The sequence below is a fragment of the Hydra viridissima genome, unplaced genomic scaffold (assembly GCF_058129835.1).
Source record: "Hydra viridissima isolate aposymbiotic clone 2 unplaced genomic scaffold, HvirCarnegie_v1 scaffold_1, whole genome shotgun sequence".
NCBI classification, from domain to species: Eukaryota; Metazoa; Cnidaria; class Hydrozoa; order Anthoathecata; family Hydridae; genus Hydra; species Hydra viridissima.
In genome coordinates, this window is record NW_028324300.1 from 9,381,745 (window position 1) to 9,409,098 (window position 27,354).

Genomic DNA, 27,354 nt, shown 5'->3' on the forward strand with positions numbered 1-27,354 from the left:
AAATTGCGATACCTCACTTATATTATAGGAGAGCGAGAGCATTTATAGGGTTCAATAAGGAATTTAAAAAAAGAAAAATTTAAGAAAAAACCAAAATCAAATATTTTTCGCTATTTTTCAAATGTATTAACAACATTGCAATATAATTTACATTCAAAAATATTAATGGTTAAGTATAATATTTTTGCATTTTCTAAACATCTTTTTTACTAATGCTCCCATAAAGGGGAGAATTGACCAACAACATTTTTATGTTAATAAATGTAAAAAATTTCATAAAAAAAAAGTGCAATTTGAATAAAAAATAAAACTTATTTTAAAACCAACAAGATATTTTATAAACACATCAAGAAAACGCAAAAAGAAAAAAAGAAAAAACACATACAAGTAATTATTTTACATAATATATTGCATAATCAATGTTGAATTTTTGAAAAATTCTGCTTAACTATTTTTTTTATTTTGATTGAGTTTGCTTCAAGACTCTTTTAAACTTTTCTTATTCAAGTCTTTCTTTTTCAGGAGTGTCTGTGAGTATTCTAGACTTTCCTTTTTTTTTTTTCCACTGTTAGTTTGCTTACCCCTCACGGTCGTTCAAACTCTGTTAATAAGCGACAGGTTATTGTGCGCAAGCGCAGTTGGATTATGAAAATTTTAGAACTTTCAAAATGGCTACGGACCTTCGTTACAGAATGAATATTTACTTAGCGACCAACTTTTCATTACTTATCGTGTTTTTTAAAATCGTCTACGTTGATAACCAGCTTTTAGGCTGTTAGCAGTGTCTCGGTAACTTAATTTTATTAAGAAGTATGTAAAATGAAAGGGAAATATTATTTTATGATTGAAGAGGATCTACCTAAAAAAACTTTTTCTTTGATTTGTTTACAAATTCGGAAGTCTTTTTTCATTTTTTTTGAGCGATAAAACTTAAAAGTTTTTCTACTTTTACTTATATGAATCTTTTAACTTTTTGTTACTTATAAAAAATCTTAGCACTCAATTTTTTTTCTTGTTCAAAATTTACATCTAACCATTGTCCTAAATTGATAAAATTTTATTTATATCGTTTGTGAAATAAAAATTGTCCTTATTTAAAAAATTTGACTAAATGTTCCTAATAATTTTAAATAAAATCTTTTACTTTATATGCAGTTTTTTATTTATTTATTAGCTTAATTTACTTCATGGTTATAAAGACTACATAATGCATGTGGTTAAGTTTGATGGTTATTCACAAGAACTATCCAAAAAGTTTTATTATTTTTAGATGAAAATCCATTACAAAAATTTGAATCTTACTTACAGGGTCTGTGGATATTTGGTAAGGAGAAAATAGTATCCTATTGGAATAAATAATAAAAAAAAACATTGAAATATGTATTCCTTGTCATGTTGTCAGATTTAGAAAATGTACACTCATCTAAAATTTTTCAAAACGTAATGATACCATAAAGAATGTGATCAAAAGAATGAAATCAACAACACTTCTTTTAAATATGAACTGGAAAACTCATTGTGATGAATGCTATTGTTGTCAGCAGGTAGAAAAACTCAGTAAAAGTTTAAATGTTACTAAATCACTAAAACAAAAATAAAAAGCTTATTGGTGGCCTTGGTATTGGTAAAAATATATGGTCATCTTCCATGATTGCTACCATTAAAAAAAGCATTGTGACAGCACATGACTTGGAAATAGATATTGAAGAACTAAAAAAAGAAATCAATCCTCATTTACAGCTTTACCAGTGTATTTTTTGTGGTAAAATACCAAAACAACCAGCAACTCAAAAAAATGTGAACACTTATTTTTTTTTTCTGTCTTGTGGAAAATATAAAGGTTAACCAACTCAATGAAACATTATGTACAAAATATAAACAGCTTATTTTACCTGAAGATTTGATATCCAGTACTAAAACAAATTCTCTTTTAATCATGTTGATTGTTGCATGTATATGTAAAAAAAAGGTTAATTCAATCAAAGAATACGATTTAGATATTAATCATAAGTGCTTCTGCCTTGATAAATCATTAATAATAGCACAATCAGCCCCATCGTTATCATCATCAATATTCTCATTTGCATCATCATCATCATCATCATCATCATCATCATCATCATCATCATCATCATCATCATCATCATCATCATCATCATCATCATCATCATCATCATCATCATCATCATCATCATCATCATCATCATCATCATCATCATCATCATCATCATCATCATCATCATCATCATCATCTTCATCATCATTTGTTTAACACCAACATTTCTAATTTTAGTTAAGGCTTTTAATAAGCATTTATTGACAATAAAACGACTGTATAATCTAATTAGATGTAGTTATATTCTCAATAACTGTCTCTACATTACCAAAATAGAAACCAAGATTGCTGTGGCAAAGGCATAACTATGATGAGGGAAACACACCCACATAGCCTTGTCAAAACCAATTCATGAAAAAAAAAGTTTTTTGTTGCAGTTTGATATTATTTATCTTCTCAATTGACATTAATGTTAGTATATATTTTGATGAATTGGTAATTTGTTTGCTTAAGCAAAGGCTTAAACAAACCAATAGCAGGAACCTCCTTACTCCTCCAGGTTTTTTTGCAATCCACCCTTCCTTTTGCTTCATACTCATGAACAGCTTCTATGTATTGATGCAATGTTTCATCAGCTGTTTGGCAATTTTTCACTGGTCCAATAAATATATATACATTCTTGTATTTTAAAAATATAATGAAAGTTCTGATATCATGTCAAACATTTAAAAAAAAAAAAAAAACCTTATCACATAATTCAGTAAAAATTGTTGAAAGTGTGAAAGAAAAAATTAACCACTCTGTTTAGAGCACATTTTTAATCTAATTTGACCAAAATTGTAACTCAAGGAAACTTCAAGCTAATTTAAAAAAATTTAATCTTTAAAGTTGATCAGTAAAAAGTTGCCAAACAGCTGAAAACATTCCATCAATATATGTCCTTGATCCTAAAATAGCACACCAATGTTTATTGTAATAGCAAACAATAAAGAGACCAAATATGAATACAAAATAAAAGTAAATAAACCTGTAATAGTAAGGAGTGAGAAGAGAAGTAATTAAAATTAAGAAAAAAAACACCTGAAAAACTAAACAATTCTTGCTATTGGTTTGCCTAAGCAAACGAATAGCAATCAAACTCAATTCAGAAGGTAAAACATATCAAAATGTAAAAGAAAAAATATATGTATGTATGTACGTAATGTATGTATGTATGTATGTATGTATGTATGTATGTATGTATGTATGTATGTATGTATGTATGTATGTATGTATGTATGTATCTGTGTGTGTGTTTGTATGTTTATTTACAAGAAGAAAAAATTGAGTGCTAAGATCTGACAAAAGTGCTATAAAAACTGATCTAAATTTTAAAAAAAAAATCATTTAATTTCTACGCTCAGAAAATTAGATGATGTGTTTTTAAAAGTGTAAACAAATCAGCATATTTAAGAATGTTAATTTACTTAGAAAAGCGCAACTTTAAACGTTTTCATATAATCTTTATCTTATTTGAATCATTTTTTTATGCAACTGAGATATGCTTGTTATGATTTCAGTTTTAGAAATAGTTTAAAATGTTGATTTATATGGAGACATGTAAGTGATCAGTCAACTAAATAAAAAAATTAGTTGTTACGGACCGTAGCCATTATTAAAAGTTGAATTTTTTTAAGTTACTACTGCGCTTGCGTATAATAACTTGTCGCTTCTGAACGACCGTGCCCTTGCAGCTTATTTTTTTGATTGATTATGCTAGAGAATTTATAAAAAGAATAAAAAATTATAAAGAGAATCGTATAAAAACATAGGTCTCAAAATCAATGTAAAGTGCTCTAAGCTGAAATTGAAAGTACAAAAATATACAACAAATCGCTAATAATCGCCATTTCGAATAGTAATTTTTTTGTCTAAAAGTTAATTTTTTAAAAGTATTTACAACCTGGTTTTTATTTTATCTTAATGAAGACTTCGAATAGAACATGAGAATTCATTCACGTTTAAATTATCACGCCAATTTGCTTTAACTACTTTGGTTGTCTAGAATATCTTTTAAAATTTTTATGGAAGTTGAAAAATTCTTTCATTGATTATAAACCAAAATTAACTTTAAGACAATTAAAGTTGTTTCTAAGAAAATTATATATATTTAAAACTATTAACTTTCCTTAATTATTTCAAGTTAAACCCCCGTGAAAAATTATTTTAATTATGTCTGTCGTAAAAAAAGGAATGTTTCAACAAAGTTTTACTGTTTCTTCCAATGATATTACCAATGATGTCTAACTTCACAAAAATTCCGTGAGAAAATGCTTTTAAAAGTTTTTAATGCCGGTAGCCATTTTATTTAAACTGACGATAATTCATTTTTGTTTTGCTTTGAAAAATCATTGCGTCATTTCAGGCTGGCAAAACTAACCTGGCTGGCAAAAAATTATCTTCACTGCGGAAACGCGAGCTATATATATCATTGCTTCATATTGGTTAATGAGTTAATGTGTATCATTGGTTTTATTATCCAGTTAATGTGTAAGAGGACCATATTTCATTAAAAAAAAGAAATCCTTCATCAAGGGTTGAAAAATTTAAAATTTAAGGTTAAGGTGGTATACCCCTCAGAAATATCAAATTTTTCAAAAAAATTTTTGTTGTTTTATTTAATCTAAAATTTATCATAGAATCATATTCTGAAAACCATTTTTTAAAATTCAGTATGTAACTTGAGGAAAACAAACTTTACTAAACCTTACTTTTTAAAGCGCCCTTGACAACCTCCATAGCAACGGTTAAATTTTTACTTGGCCAAGAAATTCTCCCCAAATATAACTTTTGATACTGAGAAAAAGCTTGTTGAAATGAGTTTATAATTTATTTCTATTTTCCATTAATCAAAACATCTGTAAGATTAAAAGCAATAACTGGATTTCTCATAAATTTCTTCCAGAAGTTTCTTTAAAACGAATTGCCATCTTAAAAGTTATATATATATCTAGGTATCTGTTTATGTTTATATAATTTAAACCTTATACTTTTAATGGGTAGAGAACGTGTGAAATTTGCTACTCAATACAAAAAGAAAAAAAGATTTCATGGAAATCAATATACTTTAAATAAAAAAAATTCAGCAAATACTAGTCTTCTACTAACAGATTCACAGAGCTCAATAAATGTATCTAATTCGAAGGTAAACCCTATTAATACTTTTGCAAGTTCTAATAAAAAAAACATATGTGGATACAGAATTATTGATAGCACTTTATTAGCCATTGTTGTTCAGTTGTTATGTTGTCCAGAATGTAAAACTTGTCGACTTAATTTAGCTGAAAATGCAAAAAAAAAATTTGGACTTTCCAGCTCATTGATTATATTTTGTAAATGTGGATTCAATCATGAATTTTTTACATCCAAGAAGTGTGGTTCTGGAAGTTGTAGAGCCTTTGATATTAACCAAAGGTCAGTTTATGCAATGCGTTCATGTGGACAAGGCCATACTGGCCTTAAAAGATTCTGTTATCTTATGGATCTTCCACCGCCAATGACTAAAAACACTTACATTAAAATTGTTCGAAAAATTGCTATTGAAGTTGAAGCAATTGCAGTAGAAACCATGTCTGATGCTGCACTTGAAATTATAAAAGCATCCCAACATACTACTGATGAATTCAATTTAATAAATACCAGTGTTTCTTGTGATGGTACTTGGCAACGTCGAGGTTTTTCCTCATACAACGGTGTTTATACTGCAATATCAATGATTACAGGAAAAGTTTTGGATTGTGAAGTATTATCCAAATATTGCAAACAATGTTTTTTAATTCTAAAGAAAAAAAATACAGACCCTGATGCATATAAAATGCTAAAAAATACTCATTTTTGTAACCTCAACTATACTGGCCCATCCACCGGTATGGAGGTCGCTGGAGCAAAATCAATTTTTGAACGATCTATTGAAAAATATAAACTTCGCTATACTGAATTTTGTGGTGACGGAGATAGTAAGGCATTTTCATCTGTTGAAAGAGTGTATGGTGATACAATAGTTTCAAAATTAGAATGTGTTGGTCATATGCAAAAAAGAGTTGGCACACGATTAAGAAAATTGAAAAAGGAAAGGTGTCTAGGTGGTAAAGGAAGACTTACTGATGCAACAATTGACAGATTGCAAAACTATTATGGAATTGCAGTAAGAACCAAAAATCAGTCTGTTCATGAAATGCGCAGTGCTATACTTGCTTCATTGTTTCATGTTGCTTCCTCAAAAGAAAATAATTATCACACCTATTGTCCAAACGGTGAAAAAAGTTGGTGCCAGCACAATGTTGATCGAAAACATCCCAATCAACCTTCTCTCTATAAACCTGGCCCTGGTTTGCCACGTGATATTATTGAGTTACTAAAGCCAATTTATAAAGAACTTAGCTCTAATGAATTACTTGCAAAATGTATGCATGGAAAAACTCAGAACCAAAATGAGAGTCTTAACATGATGATATGGGAAAGAGTACCGAAAACTAAATTCTGTTCATTGTTACATTTGAAATTTGCAACATATGATGCTATTGCAAACTTTAATATTGGAAGAAAAGCATCAGTGATGACTTATGAAAAACTCAATATGATTCCAGGAACATTTATGATAGATGGCTGCAATAAAGAAAATAAAATACGCTTGTATCAATCGTCATACAAAAATAAATCCGATGTTAAGTTGCGTAGAAAAACAATCAGGGGCAATAAAAAGAACAAAAATGATAAGGAAAAGCAAAAACAAGGAACTCTTTATGCTGCTGGTAGCTTTTAAACATTTTGCTTTAAAATTTACAGACATTGTTTATTTTAAAAATATTTTTCTGCATTTTTTTCTCTTTTTTAATTTTTAAAGTGTTTTTTTGCTAACTTCTATTTTTCAATCTCCCGTCACAGTTATTTGATTTTCTAGTAATCAGTTTTTAATCAAATTTTCAGCAATGATGTGTTTTTATATGATGTATGCAATCTGCCAAAAGTTAATTATAAAACATTTCAGGGTTTGAGATATTGCTGTTTCAGCACTAAAAATTGGCTAATTAAAAAATCTTCATAATCCGTGTAGTGCTACATGGAAACTAATAGTCAGATTTAAAAACTTTTGGCAGATTGCATAGATCAAACTGTTTTTTATCATTGGGCCAAGTTTTACTTTGAATACTCTATTAGAATCTGAGATATTTTTGACAGTGCGACGTGCATATTTTCCTATATCCGCCATTTTAGGTGATTGTCATGACAACATAACCACCTGTAATTTTATAAATCGATTTCATTTAATAAGATCTTTCATAGGCTTAATTTTAATTTTGAGTATAAGATTTCACTTCCAAGATAATTTTGAAGGGGGTATACCACCTTAAACAAGTTAAAGCAGGGTGTAAAAGGTTTTAGTTTTACCAGGACTACTTAGCATTGTTAAAAACAATTTTCAATTTCCATTTAAATGGCCCATATAATCCTAAGTCAAGAGGTCGATCTGTGCAGTGTGGTTAGTATGTCTCTCTGGAAAATATTATTTTAGCTTTAGTTAAAACAAAGATAAACAATTTTGAGAATAAGAGTTACATTTATACTTGGTACAGTGTGGTACGGTAAAATACATTTTTTATGTGTTAAAAAAAATAATTTTACCATACCGCAGTGTATCAAGTATATATGAAATCTACAACACAGAGATTAAAAATTCTGAAACAATGCTTCCCGATTTCAATGTACCCTCACCCTTTACGAATGAGTGCTTAAAAAATAAATATTTTTTCATGTAACTAAAAACTTTTCACTTCTTTTTTTTTTTTTTTGTGTTTTAGGTTTAAACTTTGAAAAATTCAAAGTTTTAACAAGTTAAAACATTTATAAACACTCAAAAAAGTATCGTGTTCACCATACATAATTAAACGTGAAAAAAATCAACAGTAGCAAAATAAACAAAAGGTAAGTTTAAAGGTAACAAATTTTTAAGACCGAACTATATTTTCTATGGGAGAAGTGGTTACAAACTAAATTTGGTATTTGCATAATCAATGTTGAAATTGATTTAAAACGGCTGAATATTTGTCTGTGTACTAATACTCAACCTGTACCAACTCTCTACCTTATTGTTTTGTTTCAACCTTCCAACAAATTGTGCAGAATTTCTATTTGATTTAAATTTATTTTTCAAAAATAACAAACTTTGTATGAATGTAAACTTATCATGCAAGAAACGTTTGTTGTTTAAAACGCATAAAGAGTTAGTTTAGAGCATTTGGATAAACTTCAAAAAATTCGATTTATCTTAAAAACTTTGATAAATAGAAATGCTCAATGCAAACAAATTGTAAACATTTTTTTTAGAAAAAATTACAAATATTGTTAACAATAAGTACTTTTAACAAAAATTAATAATAGTAATGCTAATAATAATAATGCTAATATTAATAATAGCATTAATAATGATAAAGTTCTTTAACAACCAGTTATAAAAAAACAAACAAAGGAAATTAAATTATGGTTTCAACACAGATTTTTTCATTAATTTATCTTAGAAAAAAAAAACATTTCTATTTTTCTATTACCTACGCATTTTTCTGCCTACTCTCTGTATCAGCAATTGTTGAATACATTTTTAAAAGATCGATAAAATCAATAAACGAACGTTCGAAAAGATGGTATCTCAAACGGGAATTTCAAATTGGGCTTAAATCAATTTTACAGCCACTTCCAAAGTTCGAAATAAACATAATAAGTTCGAAATAAACATAATAAATTCGAAATAAATTTAATTAGATCGTTTAGCTGTTGGCTTTCCTACGCCAACATTTCTTAAACATTTTTACATTTCGCGCGTGTAACGTTTAGTAAATTGCTGAACTTATAACGTTCAATTATAAAACCGTAAAAGTATTTGATTATAAATATTGCACAATCTTAGAAGAACAACTTTTTTGTTAATTCATAATAAAATTTCATGAACTAAAAATACTTTACACCATATTACTAATGCTTTTTTTTCTGTTTATCAAGTTTAAAAACGAGACCTTTATAATTTTTAATTGTTGCTCTAACAATCATGTATATAAAAAAATAATAATAAAAAAAGTTTTTTAATTTTAAAGAACTTGACCAGGGCCAAAAGGTTTTCGAGTATTTCTCTCGGCATCTTCCTTATCTTGTGTCGCATTCAATTGCATTTTCTCTTAATTGTCAATCTCAAGAAGCCAACAAAAAGCAGAAAAGGTTTTGCTATCATAAAACACAAATCTAAAAAGTTAACTATGATACATAGTTTGCTCAAAAAAAAGAAAGGTTTTTTCTTAAGATTAGCAGAAGTTGTTGCTTCTGATTAAATCTCCGCAGTTGGCGATTGCAACTGGCGTCTAACAAAGTTGATCATTTATTCATAAGTCACTTTGAAATCTTTAATTGCGAGGTAGCTTCATGTTTTAAACATAAATGCGTGCAACACTTTTCAATTTTTTGTTTCAAAAAGCTTATCAATGATATGCAATGCAATATGCGTAATAGAAGCAACGCAAGCAGTTAACAAAAAATGCATAAAAATGTGCTCAAATGTTCAAAGAGCTTACTTATAAGTGTTTAAAACGAATTTAAACATAAATTATTTTCTCTTGTAGACGTGAATGTTTTATGTAACCTTTGATGTTCAGAATATTACACGTAGATTAGCCAGTGCAAATCTTGGCTTGTTGATAAAGCTCAAGATTTGTACGTAGATAAAGATTTCAAGCCATTTTTATTACACACATATAAATATATATATATATATATATATATATATATATATATATATATATATATATATATATATATATATGTATGTATATATTTATATGTGTGTAATAAAAATGGATTATTTCTTCATCTTCACTTGTGTATCGATGTTTGCTGTTGATCATGCTTCTTTATTTACAAAAGATATCTTCTTCATCTAAAAAGACGTCGCAGTTTAATAATTGACAGGGAAATAGAGCACAGATTACAATTAATCTTAAAAAATTTTTTATAAAAGATTACTTTTATTCTCATTATGCGTAGCAATCAAACTCTCCTTATCTTGAATCTTTAACTGGCAATTATCAATAGATTAAATAATGCACATTAATTATTTAAAAAAATATATATGAATTTTTAAAACTTTAAGCATAAATAATTAGCGAAAATAGAAGAGAAAATAGAGTGCCGACTATGATTTATTTACGGTTACCTCAACATGTGAGCTAATAGGATTTCTTTCATAATTTGTTTTCAACATTTCGCTAAAAACTTCTTCCTTTGATTGCTTTTCTTCTTTATATTTTCCAATGTCTTTTCTTCGATCCGATTACAAATATATTATTCCAAAGAAATTATCCTTTCAAGGTTCTTAAACAGTGGCAGTTAGTGCGTAGTCTAGAGAATTAACTAAATTGGTAACGGCAGAGGAAACAGCCGCAATAACCGCAACCATTAAAACTACATCAACAGCGTTAGCAGCATCAACTATAATTATTTTTAAATTGAAAATGAAATTTTAAATAAAGCATTCTGTTTTAAATAATAACAAACTTGTATGAGAGTTCAAGGAGACCATTTCTTTTATGGACCTTTTTTTTTAAAAAAGAATTTTTTTTGTTATTCCCTAGAAGCAATCTAAGAAACACATCTAAGAAACACATCTAAGAAACAACATCTAAGAAACAACATCTAAGAAACACATCTAAGAAACACATCTAAGAAACACATCTAAGAAACACATCTAAGAAACACATCTAGGCCCATAAGCTTTAACGTTTTTTTTCTATTAGGGGGTTGTTTGAGTTATAATCTTTCCTTATAAAAATGGATAATATATTAGAAAATAGAAGAAATGCAATATACAAAATTAGGAAATCCAATTCTGAAAAAGTAACTCGAACAATTATTTTTCTAGTGTTTGATGGCGGTATTTACTTGTAATTTTTGAGAGTTTTTTTCGTGTTGAAATAAAAAATAATACTGGGTCCGCGATCGAATTCCAAAATGCCAAAGTTAACAGAAAATATTCTATTTCTTTTATGCGGCTCGAATTAGAAAATAAACCCGTCATCTTGAATATACTGTATGTTGCTATTGGAAACCAACACAATACGAATGCAATTACAGATCTCAAGGCAATTTGGAAAATTTGTTTCTCGTATCGATTCGAACCGTTATTTTGTCTTTTTCGATCAATTTTTATGTTAAGTTTGATTTTTAAAAATGTTTGGTTTGCAGAGACCAAATATTCAATACCGTTTGATTCTTGTATAGTTGTTGTTGTTTCTGCGTACTGAGAAACTCTTCGTGAATTATTTTCTGTAAAACTCGATTCGTTTTGTAAACCTTTTTCGCTATCGTGGTCAGCGTTTTGATAGGGCTCACCAAAGTCAGCAAGTGGATACGTGTCAATCATTTTAGTTTCAGCACGATGACGAGATTCAGATAACTTTGAATTTTGAAGAGCTAACTTCTTGATGATTGTAAAATAAGATACAAAAAAGAAAACAACGGAGGGATAAACAATCATTGGGAAAATAATAACTTCATACCGATTGAAACTTACACCCTTTAAGGAATATTTCATCGAGTAATAAAACAACGAGACAACAACGATCGATACCACCCATGTTGCTATACAAATTTTTTTAACGTGTTTTTTTACTAAATGTGCTTGGAAAGGTTTTTGAATTGCAAAGAGACGAAAAAATGTCATGCAAGTCAGATTGGAAACCGAAGCAAATAGAGACAAACGTAAAAAATAAAAATGGAGTAAATCAATAAAAGTTGAATTGGCTCCCGTTGCGTACAGGACTTTAATAACGCCAATGCTTAGTCCTACCAAAAAGTCTGAAGTTGCTAAATTTAGAAGAAACGAAGACACTGTCGGAAACCCGTTTCTTCTCCTCGTCCTTATAATGTAAATAATTTCTGCACCGTTTAGTATCATAATGGCTACAGCATTGAAAGGGCTCATGTAAACATTCATAAATCTTAAGACAGTCATCTTGTTCTTTCTCTTTTAAGTATTGCAATATCTACGGTTGCGAGCTTTCCAGCAGTTCAAACCCTTTGGCAGATGTTTTTTTTTCCTTCCAAGCTAGCGTTTTATTTGCAAAGGATCTTTACATACGTTTTATATGACGTGATGAAGAAAAAACAAAACCTTTTTTATTGTTTCAGACGTTTCATGTAAAAATTTAAACGATTACAAGTTCTCTTTTGTACTATAACTGCATCTGTATTTCATAAATATTTTCATTTCAACAAACTGATAATTGAATGAACTGATATTGAACTGATAGCCGAACAACCAGATAATCGAACAAATTGATAGTTGACGAACTTTTAAGTACTCAATTAAGCCAAACATTTGTTTAGGTTCTTTCTTTTCCAAGCCTAGTTATAATTTTATTAACTAGTTTAAAGCACTTTTTAATTTAAAGTTGTTTTTATCTATTTTTTTTTTTTTTTGCCAAAAAGACGAAGTAGATGAGTGAAAGAGTAAATTTGTTATGTATGGCGAAACGCATGCGCACAGCAATAAAATGGAGTTAATTTACCTAAGCTAAAATAATATTTTGAAGAAAATTTGTTACCCTCATGCTAAATGTTGTAAATGTTATGACGAGATTATAACTATGTAAACAATTTTTCGCTAACTCTGTGGGTTTCTATTTTAAAAACTATTTTACAACCTTCATTATCAATTCTATATCATTAGAAATGTTGATGAAAATAACGCCGAGCCAATCGAGGACATTCTAATTTAGTAGAATGAACTAAATTATATCCCTAATGCTTAGTGTTTACGTGTGTGTGTGAGAGAGAGAGAAAGAGAGATACATACATACACACACATACTTACATAAAATCGAAAGATAATTGAGGCGCAGCGGAGATAAGTGATCTATATGGGAAAAAAATTTTCTTTAAAAGTGGTCAAACCAGCTTTTTTTTCTAATAACAAGAGTGATCAGCTTTAGGGGGCTTATAGCAAAAATGTCCAGAAATGTTTTTTTGCAATCCCTTTTGAGTTCTCCTTCACTATCAAGAACTTTTAAACTGATAATTGATTGCCTTCTGATGTCGTTTGTGTCATAATTTCAATGTCAACACCTTGCGGCGGGTAGGATTTGCATCAGTTCCATTAAAAAGCTTTCCTGTTCATTGATTCCCAACTTGTAAAAGCCATTGAATAGCCTTTTTTTTTTCATGTGAAAAACAACAGGGCAACTAAACATCAGGGGAACTAAACTTACACTTACAGATGACCAAAAGTTAAAAAAAAAAAAGAAAAAAAAGAAAACCTAAAAATTAACGAGGTTACCAATCAAATAGGTAAAAAAATTTTATTACAAAACTTACGAAAAAGGAATGATTCATAGCGTGTCTGTAGGTGGTATTTTTTAAATATCTTTTTGTTTGTTTTGCTGGTCTTGCACCCATCTCCGCTTATTCTTTTTTCAATTTCTATTTTCCTCTTGCGTTTGTTTTTTAAATGTTCATTTAGTTTAAAAGCAGATTCATCCACGATTGCAAATAAACCACAAAGCGAACGTGAAATATGAATAATAACTTGAATGATAAGAATAATGTTTAATTGTATCAACGAATTGAATGGACTTGATCAATTAGAGAAAATGACATACATGGACATACAGATGGCTCCATCTATTGATGTTTTTTTTTCGATAAAAAGATAGTTTCTGAAGTTAGATCTCATTGCATTCTAATGGCATGGACACTTAGATCATTTTGGTGTAAAAAAAAAAAAAAATTTAAAGGCTTCAATCAATTTTATAACTTTAAAAGTTTTAAATTAACACAATGGTTAATGCAACAGATTTTTACCTATTCGAACTACATGTAAGCAACCTAAGACGATGAATATATTAGAGAACTAGTGTTGAGTAGTAAAGCTCTTGTTGAAGTACAAATTGAGAAACTTCAAAGTAAAACCCTTAGTACACATCGACATAGACATTCTTTAAAGCTACGAGTGAAGAATGTCACATCTGAGCGTAAGGTTTTGAAATATACTGCTTGTTTAAGTGAGATATGTACTTTGATGAAACACTTCAGTGTTGATTTCTTGAACTTTTTTTTGGGCTTACTTTGAGAAGAAGGAGACTTAGAGAATGATAAGAAAAACCAATTGACAAAAGGTTGAGAAAACTTAAAAGTTCTTCAATTGAAGAAGAGATGAAAGTGTCCTAATACATGGTTTAGCGAGAAAAAAATACAAAAGCACTCCTTGTTACAATATGTCGAGGGATGTAGTTTAACGGGAGATCTTAAAAAAACATCTGATCGATAGATCTATTTTTAATTTATTAACATGTTTGTCGCTTCTCTAAAAGAACGGTTTGAATGAGAATATCCACACAATTTATGCTGTCATAGAAGGGAACAATTATTATACAATTAATGATGAAAATAGGTTCAAATGACAGAGGAAGACAGAGGAAGTGTCGGTACTTTTGGCTGCTTAAACGTTAATGGAGTAGTTTGTGTAATATCAATACAGCCGAATCAACTCCTACACCTACATAGAGACACGGCTGAATCTCAAGGTTCCATCAAAAAGACATACTGATTGATCGTAAAGAATGGTGGAAGTCTCTACAGTATATGGTTTCTGCTTTCACAATTCGCATAGTCAAAACTTGGATAGAAAAAAATGATCAACAGATTTGAATCCAACCATATCTATTTGGGCTTTGACATCTTTAACAATTTTTGGCGGACAAAAAATTAGACAAGATCCGAATAGGTTCCATAAGTAGTTTATAATATGAAATAGGTTGGATCTGGGGAAACATTCCAACCAAAATTTGCACAACTCTGTTTAATCAATTTAAAAGTCTTGCATAGCATGGAAACTAGTAAAAGTCTTTTTTGTTTTTTGTTTAAATGGGTAGTTAGCCCTTTCGAGCTCTCCACCCTTGGTAAAAAATCGAAGAAAGAAACGCAGTAATGTATATCAGTATATACAAATAACGGAGATTTGAGGAATGCATCAAATACCTCACACAATCAATATTCAGTGTGCATACCTTAATATACAGTGATTAAATGTAGTATGTGTTTTTTCCGTAATTATTGCCTAATTATTATTATTATTGTAATGAGAATAATATAGGTGAAATCAAAATGAAGTGAAAATACTAATAAAATGAATATACTAATTAAATAGAATATGGTTTACAATAGTTGTATTGCGTGAACTGGAAGCAATTACAAAGAGAGATGGAGTTTACAAACAAGTTTGATAAGTTTTTGATATTACTCCTAGTTAATGTGATGAGCAAGTTCTGAAAGAGTGCAAGGGCATGAAATCACGAAAAGAAGATGTAGTTTTTTTGCTAGATCAAAAGGGACCAAGAGCGCAAGTAATTACTAAGCTCAAGGTAATATAAAAGATTTTAAAATGAAAAGGGAATAGAAGAAGAAAAGAGATATGAAGAGGCCCCCTCCCCCCTAAAAAATAAAGAAGAAGAAAACGGATAAGATAAACTGCATTTATACTAATGACGATTTTGAACTCGTTGATATAAATGGAAAAAAATGAAGATTTTGTAATTTCTGAAAAGCTCTGAGAAATCAATAAAGCTTTATTTTTTATAAATTTGACATGCAACCAATTAAAAGACCTACTGTGAACAACGTTTAAACGGTGTCTTGGTTCCGTTTATCAATATCGTTACGTATTTTGACCAAACTTTTGGTAAGCGCTCTACCTAATTATATATGGAGTAAAATCAGAGGTTGTAAGTTTGTGGTTTAATCGAGATTAATCATAAAAACAAAAAAAACACACGCTACGAAATTCCTAGAATAATACTAAGCAATTCCGGGAAAAGTTCAAAAAGCTTTACATTTTACATTTTTTCTTTAATAAATTTAGGGCCTGTTTATATGGACAAGGGCTAGCCCGTTTGCCGAGCTAGTCTGGAAAACGAGCCAGTTTTAAAATTGCATTTATATGAATTTTCGCCAAAAAAATAAAAAGTTATATCGAGGTCAGCCTGGCTTTTTCTAGCAGGGCTGGCCTCTTTATCGGTAAAATAATAACTTTAAAGATGGCGGCTAGCGACAAAAAAAAAACACATTGCATTTTAACAATATGTTTAACTGGTAATATAACACAAATAATGCTTCTTAAAAGCCTAATTGTCTTATATGAGCTTTACAAATTTAAATTTGATAATTTTTTAAATATTATTCTTTTACGAAAACGATCACAATCACTTCAAAAGATGAAACAAGCAAGAGAGAGGTGCCTTAAAAGAAAAAATCGTAGTTGCTGGTTTAAAACTGGCAGAACTGATTTATGGTGACATAATATAATAACTGGTGTAGCTCCCATCGATGAATGTAAAACAAATTTTAGCCTTTCACGTTTCTTTTCATGAATTTGGTTTCAGATTAATCCCTTATTTATCTCCTGACCCTTTTTCGCCGAACTCTAGAGCTCTATCAGCAGATAAAAAAGTAGCTATTACTTTATATTACTTAAAAGATACTGGATCTTTGGTAAATTATGAAAGCAAAACAACTAAAATTTTAAGTACACGGAAGTTGTCAGTTTTATTATTAAATTTATTATTTTACGCGGAAGCTTTCAATTTAAAAAATGTAAGAGTTTGTACGCATGCGTACAAATTTATATAAGAAATTAACCAGCCCCACAGTGGAAAATAAAGGTGTGTTTCGGACCAAAAATCGATAACTTTTTTGTTACTAAAAATAGAGATTTGAAATTTTGCACAAATGTAAAGTAGTATATGACGCTTCTTGAGAAATACTTTTTATAAGAATTTTTTGTAATACAATATTAAAAATAAATAAATAAAAATCAAAAACTTCAAAATTGGCAGTTTGTTAATTTACACTTTAACACAATGCTTTACAAATGTATGAAAATACCTTAAAATTATTAAAAACTACGAAAAATACATAAAGTGCTTACCTACTAATTATAGAAATATTTAAAACAGTTTCTTAATAACAATTTTTAAATAGTTGTTTTTATAAAATAATGTATAGGTATATTAAGGTGGTACCAGGGTAAAGGTAACTTTTTAACAAGAAATTGAAAACTATTAATAGACTTTAGCTCTTTTCTATTAATGAACAAAAAAAATATATAAAACAGTAGCCAAAAAAAAAAAATTAGTGATGACGTCATTAATTATGTGCATAATTAGTGTTATGTTACCCCCAAAACTGTTTATTCTTTCATCTAATATAACTAACTCAAAAAGAGTCAAAACTGCTTGAAAATTTGAACATGAATTCTTCAATGTATTAAGAATGTTTTCTAAAAGCAGAATTTTTTAAAACGTTTTTAATTTTACCAGGTTGACATTCGAACTTTAAGATATAAATATAAGGGAAGTTTGGGACCAAAGCATGATAAAAATGGGTTTTAAATAAAAAATAACAAAAATTTGCTTCATAGACAACATTCGTAATATGTTCATCTTTAAACCTGCAAAATTTCAGCCTATTATCTATTTTCTATGAAAACTTATTTTTTCTGAAAAATTGAGATTTAGCGAGAAAAAAAGCGTTTCTAAGGTCGTTGTTCAATATGCGTTTTTGCAAAACACATAGTGAAATAGGTAGATTTAAGAATTCAAAACATTAATTTTGGTATTTTTCAAAATTTTATCAAAAACAGCCGTTTTTTACCCTGGTACCACCTTAAAGGTACTATATCATAACTACATAGGGACTTTCAGTTCCTGAAATCAGTTCGTTGACTTTCAAAAGCTGCAGAGTATCTTCATCAAGTTCTTGCACATTTCACGCAAAGAGTTTATTTGGCTCTTTACTTCATCTACAATGACTTTAGTTTTCTTAGAAGTCTCTTTGCAAAATTCTATGCATATAGGTCGACAAAAACGAACATATGAAGTTGCCGGATTTTGCCAAACAACTGCGCCAGTTACTTTATCAATTAGTTTGATAGGCGCCAAAGAACTAGTAAACAAATTTGCATCAGAAATAAGTTCAGATTCCTCTGGAAGTTTCTACTTGTATTGGCTTTGGCCAGAGGAACCATCACAGCCCCATTTACTATATGAAAGTAAATGCTTGAATTCAATACTGTACACGGAATCTATGGTCAAAATTCTAGCTACAGTGTGATCCAATAAATCTTGCAGTTCCAGAATTTTCGGATGTGTGTTCGTAATTTCTATTGCAGAAGATGGTGGATAGCAGGTCTGTTTAATTTCTTGAATTTTACAATATGGTGGGAATATGGAACAGTTTCGTTCATTTGTCATCTTCCTCATGTACAAATACTGTGCTTTTGTTAAATCTAAATTAATAAACATGCTGAGTGCTTTTTCATTCGTTAGCATATTTTTCTGGCTTGCGTTTTCCATAAAACTCGATATTAATTTTTTTTTTGTCTTTATCAGCAATCCTTAATGATTCCACAAGTTTTGCTTCTGCTTCTTCTCCTATTAAACGCAACACCTGAAGATATGTATTAAAGATATGTTCAAATCCATATTCCTTAAGTAACATGGTATTTTTTCTTTTTTTGCTGGATTCTGACGAATCTCCATAAGACACGCACGGCCTTCCGCGTTTTTCAAAAGAAGTAGATGGCGTGGAGTCGGTAATTGCCTCTTCTGAGTTAGGTAAAGATACACAATATCCAACCAATTACTGTTCTTAGATAAAAAAGCTTCCTTTTTCCGTGACGCCAGTATCCATCGTTTATTAAAAGACTGAATAATGTGCCTTTAAATATCACTAATGATGAAACACAAGTTGTCCCCAGAAAATTGATAATTTTCTTTTAAAATTGTTGACAGTGCTTCAACTGTCTTTCCTCCATCAATATAGGAAAGCAATAATTTACATTTCAAACACTTAAAAGTTGTCATTTTAACAAGTCACAAAAGTAACTTAAGTAAGATTCAATAGTCAAACGAGTCGGTTTAATTTCCACTGTGAATTTGTTATACTGATATAAATGTTTCAACTCTTTATATATTGGCAGTGTACATTCACCACAAAATGAGTGCAAAAATACAAGAATGCTATGGTATCAATAAAAAATTGATAATAAGTTAAAAAACATATACCAAGCTATTGTTATAAATGAACAAAATTTGAAACCACGATAAAAAGAGGTTTTCTGTTTTTTTACTTTTATCACTCTTTTCTCGATAATTTCGGAAACCGCACGTTTCTGCAACTCATTCTTATACATGTTTTTAATAAACACCTAGGCTACAATACTACATTAAATGTAAAGCGTGGGGAAGCGTGGGTAACTACTAAAAGTCTCAGTGAACTTGAAGAATATTATTTTTTTTCATATATTTTATTGTTCAAATAATTACTCCTAAACTGAACCATATAAGTAAAAATGTAAAATTTTCTTAAAATTTCCATAACATGAGCTTTTCAAAAATATATAATACTTTATACTTATTCCTAGAAAGTTTTTTAGAAAATTAACTTTTAAAGTGATGAAGCGAACAGGTTTGAAATGAACATCCGTAAAAGTAATAAACAGTAGGGCTTCAAATCTTTTATTTTTACATAAAATTATATGAAATTCCTGCATTATAGTAATGATTGACTATTAAACTAATAAATAAAATTGAAATATAATGACAGTAGCGACATTAGTAAAAAACATTTATGATATGCTGTTGCTCTACAATTTTCCACTGTGAGCCCGTTTGCCGAGATCTCGGCAAAAAACAGTGAGATCTCGCTATCCGGGCTAGCTCGTTTATTCATATAAACGCCAAATAAAATTAGGTTAAAATATTGATACGTTGATATCTCGGTAAACGGGCTGGCTCGTTTGCCGAGCTAGCCCGCTTTCCATATAAACAGGCCCTTAGTGTGATTCAAAGGGAAGAAACATGCAGCAAATGTACAAGCTGTTTTAACAATAAAAATCAACGTTTGATTTTCGTGTGTTGAATCAAGAACAGATTTCTGTCAGCCTTTCAAAATAAATTGAATTTTCTGAAATTTATCAAGATGAAAAATTTCCTGAAATTTATTAAAATGGAAAATGTATTTGGTGTGATAAGCTCATATTCATTCATATTTTGTTGTTTTTGAAAAATAATTTTTAACAGATTTAAATTAAAATTCTGAGCTATCGTATGAAGGATTGAAAGAAAATAACATAAAGTATTTAATGTATAGCAAATTTTTTTCTGGAATCTTACAACTTCGTCTAAATATATAAAATACTTTAAATTTCGATTTATCTCCAATGACTGATATAGGAGTTAGTATTAAAGTCGTTACTAACGGAAAAACAAATACGCCGATGCTTGCAATTATGATAATACACTATTCAATGGATTACGATAACAATACACCAGTCGATGCGAAAAATTCACTTGAAAATTAGAGCTAGTGAAACTACGATAAATTCTTTACTCATTAACTTCTTAGAAATTAGAGAAAAAACAACCGGAATTTTCATCTCACAATTTATAACTTCTTTTTAACTTGTGTTATCAGCACGCATCGAATTCTTTTTTCAATTTTCTACGTATTATAGAACGTGCAAAAAGGATCAAAAACCGAAAGAATTTGTGCATAGTAACATGCATACTCAAAATTATTTCTGAATAATACAGTCTAAGACAAGTTATTTCAAACGAATTGAAGAAAATATATTAAACTATTCCGTATTACGTTTCTGTAACGAAACAATTTACAGAAGATTCTTAATGAGATCATCCAAAATAAATACCTTTTTTCAGATAAAAATTCAACCAGAAAGGTGAGTGTATTCTCTGAACAGCAAATTTCTTAATTAAACGTTAAGGAAAAAAGGGCCGTTTTACGCACACACATATATAATGACATAATTAAAATGGCCTTTTTTTTTCTCCATCAGATGATAAGGTACTTAAGTATATGTATGTTTATAACGGAGATTATCGTTGATCTTATCAATAAATTACTTACAAACCAAAAAAAAAAAAAACTTAAAAAAGCATTCACACAAAAACAGAACAAAACAAAACAAAACAAAATACTTTAAGCATTAAAAAAATCACCAAAAAAATATATATAACATATCATTTAGTACATGTTTGTAACCTTGGGCTAAGGAATTTATAAACTCATTTCGATAAATAGTAGAGCTCTATACCACATTCGATCCTCTTTTATATACAAACAAACGAGGATACTAAAAATTTACAAGCTCTGTATGGGTCTTTGAAAAGGAGAATTCTTAGTCAGATTCTAAACTTTTTAATTAAAAAGCGAGTCGCACACCCATCGTTATTATTTGCATTTATGATAATATTTTTCATAAATGCGTCAGACTCTTTTTAATAATTAAATTAAAAAAAAAAAAAAGAATTTGAAAACTAGGTACGCTATATGAGTAAAAATTTGAAAGAGCTAAAAAATAAACACTAAAAAAATATAAAAACCGTAGAAAGATCGACTTTCTACATATATGAAGAAGCACACAGTGAGTATGCCTCTATGCAAGTTAACGCTTGCCTTATTGAAATGCTACCACTTGTACGAAAACGGATATTTTCGAAACCCGCCTTAGTGGTATGTTTACTGAAAAGCATCAAAAATATAATACTTCCTCAGAACTTTGCCGTTTATGATTGGTACTGTCATCTGCATTATTAGAAAGTTCACTTCCCAATTGTTTGTTAAGAGCGTTATAAGCTTCGAGTAATTGTTGATACTGTATTTTTTTCTCGTCAATTTGCTTATTAAGTCTATCGTTATTACGTTTAAATTCGCGCGTTAGTTTCAAGTACTTTTCGTTCTCATTACGTAATTGACGATCGGAGTCTTTTTGCTGCTGAATTAACTTTTCTTCTAATTGTTTACGCTCTTCGACTAACTTTACATTTTCTAACCTTGCCTCTTGAAGATCCAAACGCATTCTTAAATGAAAAAAAAGTAATTAAAAAAAAAGGCATTGTGTAAACTCTTTTCAATATACAATAGTTTTGAACTAACGAAGTCTGAAAGTAAACAAAGTAAGGTTTGTAACATTAAAACTTATATATAGATCATATGCTTCATATGCATCAGACGCTGATCTTTAATATATAAACACAACAACAAATTTAAGAAATCTATTACTTACTTGGCAACTTCTAAATCTTGTCTGTTTGTTACTTCCTTTAAAAGTATATATATATAAAAAATAATTCTGCTTTCAGTAAGTACATAGCACCCTTTAAAAATAATCAAGGATGAATAATAAAGCTGATATATCATTGAAAATAGAATAAGAAAACTCACAACTAATGAACTTAAGTGATCCTTTAGTGATTGAAACAAAGTAACCTAAATGCAACAGAAATTTACGGAGTCAACAAACAATAAAGTAACATGCATACATACTTCAATGCGCACAGTAAACCTACACAAGGCAATCAGTAACATGAACCATTAAGATGCAACAAATAATTCTTAAAACTGTACCTGAGACAATGCTGAAGTTACGGTCGATAGGCTTGACATTGATGCAGATGAGGCTACTGAAGTTAAATCTTCTGTAGAACCCATCATTTTTGCACCACGACCCAAAGCTGACAAAAGTTGACTTTGTCGCCTAGGTTTAGATTCTTCAACCATTGAGGTTATAGATCGATTAATAGGCTTCATTGATGATATACGGTTAACATTATTAGAGATAGAAGGCGGCTTAGTACGCTGTTCTGTAGCATTAAAAGTATCAGCTCGTGTTATGGATGCAGCATGATTACCAGAAGTGATAGAGGCTGTGTTATTTATTGGAGAAGGTGACGGACTAGTAATTGTTAGATCAACTGAGTAGGAGCAAATGATTGAAGCAAGTGCATTCACTTAAAAGAAAGATTCCATCAGACAAACTTTAGAGCAAGACAAGTTGTAAAAATAAATGTTTCTTCATTTTAAGCTTTTAAAAAAAATTAATATTTTAATAACAATTACACTCATGGTTATAACTAACCTTCTGAAAGACAGTTTTCTAAAGTTTCTCTAAAAACGAAAATAGAAATGTCAAATATATACTGTATAAAAATATAATATGTTGCTGTCAAGATCTATTAGAGGAAAAGGGGAAAAAACAATTTTAATTCTTTCAATTACTATGAAGGACTCTGTTATGTTTTAAATATTCATACTTTTTAAAATTTTTATCAGAATACATAAAGAAAAAAAAAAACAACAAAGACCTGGCATTCTCAATATCTGCACGTTTAATAGATGTACATGGTGGCCCCTACAAATTAATAGATAAAGCATCACCTTACACTTAATGTCAAATAAAATTCATTTTATATGAAACAAGTAAAAATACAAATACATAACAACCTTTATCAATCCAGACTCATCCATATTTTCTAAAAGCTCCTAGATAAAAAGTAATATCGGTAATAGTATACTTAAACAAAAAAAAAACAAATTAAATGAATAAAATATAAATGAACAATGAACAATGTTACTAATCACCCTCATATCATTGACAAGTTTATTTTTTTCTGTAAAAATCTTTACTACTTTTTCCTCTGCCATCTGAAGTTGTTCTAAATAAAATGAACTTAGTTTATCAAATTCAACTAGGTAAGATTAAATTTACACATTAAAATCACTTTTGTATTTACCTGCAATTTCTTTCAACTTCTCCATCCTCTCAGCTTCTTCTTTCTTGTTTTCTTCTTCATCTGTTGTGTTGTCTTAATAAAAAATATGAAAGTCTTTGAAGTGTTCAACAATAAATAATATAAAAAAACTGATCAAATCTAAAAAGTAATATTTAATACTTAGATTTATAAAGTGTTTTGGGATTATAAAGAAATTAGCAAAATATTTTTTTTCTTTAAAATATCAAGTACTTTAATTATGCAAAACTGGTTGCTAATTGAAAACAAATATTTCACAGAAAATAGCAGTCTCAGTGTAATGTTTTTTTTGTAATATAAAAATAGCTATGCTTTTTAGGAAAACCTCTGAAGCATTTCTTTTATTTAAGAACAACTATAGTTTTATCTCTTGAATTTTACTGTTTTAAAGCGAGTAAATAAAATAAATCAATCTTTATTTAAAAATAAATATTAATTCTAATACATTAACATAGAGATACAAAATGTTTTAAGGAAATTTATTCTGGCAGACATCTAGTAAAACTTCATACTTTTATTTTGGTAGCCTCCATAAGCTTATGCACAGCATTAAAATCATAACTATTTGATATTTTTTTCCATGAATTTATGATAATGACTTGAAGTCACTTAGGTCAGAACACAGGTCCATTATCATGGGAACTAATGAGAGGTAAAAGATGTTTTTTAAGAAATCTATAACCTATATTTGAATGGTAAAAATGGATTCACAAATATCAGTTGCTAATTTTTTTGTGTGCAAATAGCTTGCCTAATCTATCAAGGTTACTTTATGAAACTTATATTTAGTGTATTTAAGCTTTGTACTTCTCTATACTTGGGAGTGAAATAGACAGTCCCAGGAATTTGTTGATGATCATACTTGATGTAAGTTTCATTATCTTCAATAATACAAAGTTTTTGGAAATAAAAATGCTGTAAAACTTTCTGCAGAGGGCTTCTGCACTTTTTCTTGAGTTTTATAACAGTTTGGCACATTTTGTGATTTGAAAGAATGAAGGCTATATTTATGTCAAACTTCTACAACAAGACTATGAGAAAATCCTTATCTTTTTGCAAATTCTATAAGTGAGAGCCCTAGGTTAATCTTGAAGCTATCAACAAATTTTCTAAAAAGTTTTTTTTTTTTTGTCTTGAAAACCCTCTTTTTTTCCACCACCAAAATTTGCATTTGATTTTGTGTGAGAAAAACAATAACACAACTGCATTTATTATTTCACCTTTTTTTTTGCTTTTGTAACAATTGATTAATTATTTGAATACAGGCAAGAAGCTGGATATTTGAAGAAAAGAAATATCATTATTGACAATTTTGCATCTTTTTGTGTTTTTTTTTCTCTTCATAAATTCAGATTTTTTAAATAAAATTCTGACATGATGGAAAAAGTCTGTGATTTTTGTAAAATTTTTTGTACATATTTAAAACTAAAGCCAAATATCATATAGAAGCCAGTAAACAAACTAAGAGTAATTTTCCAAATGATTTTTGAAAATTGTTCTTAGTTTTTTTGTTGGTATTATAAACTTAATAAATAAACAATAAAGATAATTTAACTTGCCACCCTCATCAGGACAATCTCTAATATAGCTTTGAAGTTTTGGCATAAACCTGTAAAAATAAAAAAAAACATAGGTTTAAACAAACTTCCTTTGAAAATTTGATATATTGTTACTTAATAAGAAAACACAACCCACTCTTTTTTATCTTTATAACTGTCGCAGACAACTTCATACATTTGAGCACCATCTTTACCATTACTCACCAAAAACAAAGCTTTATTGTCTACAGAAATTTTTAAGATAATTTTTATGCTGATGTCAGCATTGGTGGTATAAAAAAAGTAATTTATAAACATTTATTTGAAAAATTTAAATAAGACTGCAAATATAAACTTTAAAGTATTAAAAGCAAAAGTGAGCTCAAAAACAAAATAAATTATTTATGAAAAGGTACCTGTAGCCACTTCTCGCACCATAACACTTTTTAATAATAAAACCGGAGGCTAAAAAATTGTACTAACTTAATATTAAGAGATTTTTAAAATATGCCAAAATAAAATTAATGCTCATAAATGTTTTTTAAACAACTTAAGCAACAGTTATTATTATTGTAGATTTTATTGCTGTTTCAAATAAAGTTTAAAATACCTTATTATCAACAGATAAAAGTTGAAACTTCCCGCCATTATCTGTTAAAAAAATCAACTTGTCTGCTAAAACAACCATTCTAGTTTCTAAAAGAAGAAAAATCTCAATTTAATAAAAACTTCAAATACAAACCAGTATAAAACATTATCATTACCATGATTATAACCATGATAAGAACAATTGAATGTAAATATTATTATTTTAGTACAATACGATGATAACTGTCATCATATTGTGTATTGTATCATAGTAATTGTCATCATATTGTGATTACAATGCTGTAAGAATTAAAAATCTAAGATGTGAGTTCTAACCTAAGATTCTAATGGTGCATTATACAAACAAGCTAAACAATTTGAACATTGACTTTAATGCCACATAAAAAAGTGCTTCTGTGCTGTTTTAATGAAGCACTAATTTATCAATTAAATTAAAATCAAATTGGTATATTACAAATTTTGAGATAAAGAATCCAGTGACATTACTTAAAATATTCCAAAATAAACAGAAACCTTTGGTATTTAAAGAACTTAACATAATTATCTGTGGTTAAATACAAAAAATGACTTCTTAGAAAAAAGAACCTCATAAAAATTATTGCAGAATGGTCTCTTTATATTACATAATAGTGTAAATTAGATTTTAGAATTTAGATAAATTTAATTTAACATATGTAATAATTTTATATGTAAAAATTACATATATAATTGTGAAAACTATAACTTTTATTAATTTTCATTATTTAAATTTATTAAAATAGCATTTCATTACTTCATTTTTTTAGATTAATTTTAGGTAATCAATAAAACAGCAATAAAGTGAAATTATTAAAATGGAATCTTGAATACATGAAGCTAAGAACAGTGAAATGCTGATTGAAGCTGTTTATGATCTAATTTCCAACAAAGGGGAATCTACTAAAAATAAAAACACTTCATCAAAAGTATCTTTAAAAGTAGGGACAGGAAAAAAGAAAATCCACACAAAAATGGAAGGAGTATCAAGTATTTATGGAGTTTTACATTGATGAACTTGGTGCCAGCCCATTCAACTCAATTAAGAACTTGACTGAGTCAGAACTAGAGATTAATCAAAAGTAAAACTGAATTTATACTGTCTATATTGAATTGGAGTGTTCCAGAGTTGTCTCTAGGGTCTTAAAACTAGGTTTAACAATAGATAGTGAAAAAACTTATGGCCTTTTTAATAAAGCAAACCATTAGGAACCTAACATTATGAATTTAAATTGATTTTGCTTTAAAAAATTTTTAAAAAAACTTTTTTTTTCAAATTTTACAAAGATTTAATATTTATTTACTTGATAACTATTATCTAATGGCTTAACTTTTACACCAAAACTAGTGTTTTTTATAAAATTGATAATTTAATAAACCTAGTTTTAAACTTTTAAACCATTTAAATTTAAAACGATAAATTAAAATAAAAGTGGATTTCAAACTTTTTGGA

The 27,354-nt window shown here is 28.7% G+C and overlaps 3 protein-coding genes across 8 annotated transcripts in view; all 3 read right to left on the minus strand.

Annotated features, from left to right (window-relative positions):
• The window catches only part of LOC149893253 (mucosa-associated lymphoid tissue lymphoma translocation protein 1-like), a 109,186-nt gene extending 94,007 nt beyond the window's left edge, over nucleotides 1-15,179 (minus strand). Inside the window, exon 1 of the mRNA XM_090081028.1 lies at nucleotides 15,139-15,179. The gene's annotated coding sequence lies outside the window, so the exon portion shown is untranslated. The remainder of the gene's footprint in view (nucleotides 1-15,138) is intronic.
• LOC149893259 (uncharacterized) lies at nucleotides 10,896-12,272 on the minus strand. The gene has a single exon (XM_090099488.1). It carries the CDS (start codon nucleotides 12,084-12,086, stop codon nucleotides 10,983-10,985), a length of 1,104 nt encoding a protein of 367 aa, XP_089955614.1. The 5' UTR covers nucleotides 12,087-12,272; the 3' UTR covers nucleotides 10,896-10,982.
• Nucleotides 15,180-21,126: 5,947 nt separating the features above from the next.
• The window catches only part of LOC145187990 (uncharacterized), a 37,711-nt gene continuing 31,483 nt past the window's right edge, over nucleotides 21,127-27,354 (minus strand). For all 6 annotated transcript variants that reach the window (XM_090089711.1, XM_090089720.1, XM_090089739.1 and 3 more), the window contains 13 exons: nucleotides 25,888-25,973; nucleotides 25,694-25,742; nucleotides 25,435-25,522; nucleotides 25,299-25,348; nucleotides 23,722-23,793; nucleotides 23,570-23,643; nucleotides 23,432-23,470; nucleotides 23,293-23,339; nucleotides 23,067-23,095; nucleotides 22,556-22,938; nucleotides 22,373-22,417; nucleotides 22,215-22,249; nucleotides 21,127-22,008 (listed from right to left, as the gene is read on the minus strand). In XM_090089711.1, the coding sequence (XP_089945837.1) occupies nucleotides 21,681-22,008; nucleotides 22,215-22,249; nucleotides 22,373-22,417; nucleotides 22,556-22,938; nucleotides 23,067-23,095; nucleotides 23,293-23,339; nucleotides 23,432-23,470; nucleotides 23,570-23,643; nucleotides 23,722-23,793; nucleotides 25,299-25,348; nucleotides 25,435-25,522; nucleotides 25,694-25,742; nucleotides 25,888-25,973 (1,325 nt within the window). In that variant the 3' untranslated portion in view covers nucleotides 21,127-21,680. The remainder of the gene's footprint in view (nucleotides 22,009-22,214; nucleotides 22,250-22,372; nucleotides 22,418-22,555; nucleotides 22,939-23,066; nucleotides 23,096-23,292; nucleotides 23,340-23,431; nucleotides 23,471-23,569; nucleotides 23,644-23,721; nucleotides 23,794-25,298; nucleotides 25,349-25,434; nucleotides 25,523-25,693; nucleotides 25,743-25,887; nucleotides 25,974-27,354) is intronic.

What these genes read in the sequence shown, in the direction of transcription:
- LOC149893259 (XM_090099488.1), bottom strand. Translation starts at nt 12,086, where the DNA reads ATGACTGTCTTAAGATTTATGAATGTTTACATGAGCCCTTTCAATGCT.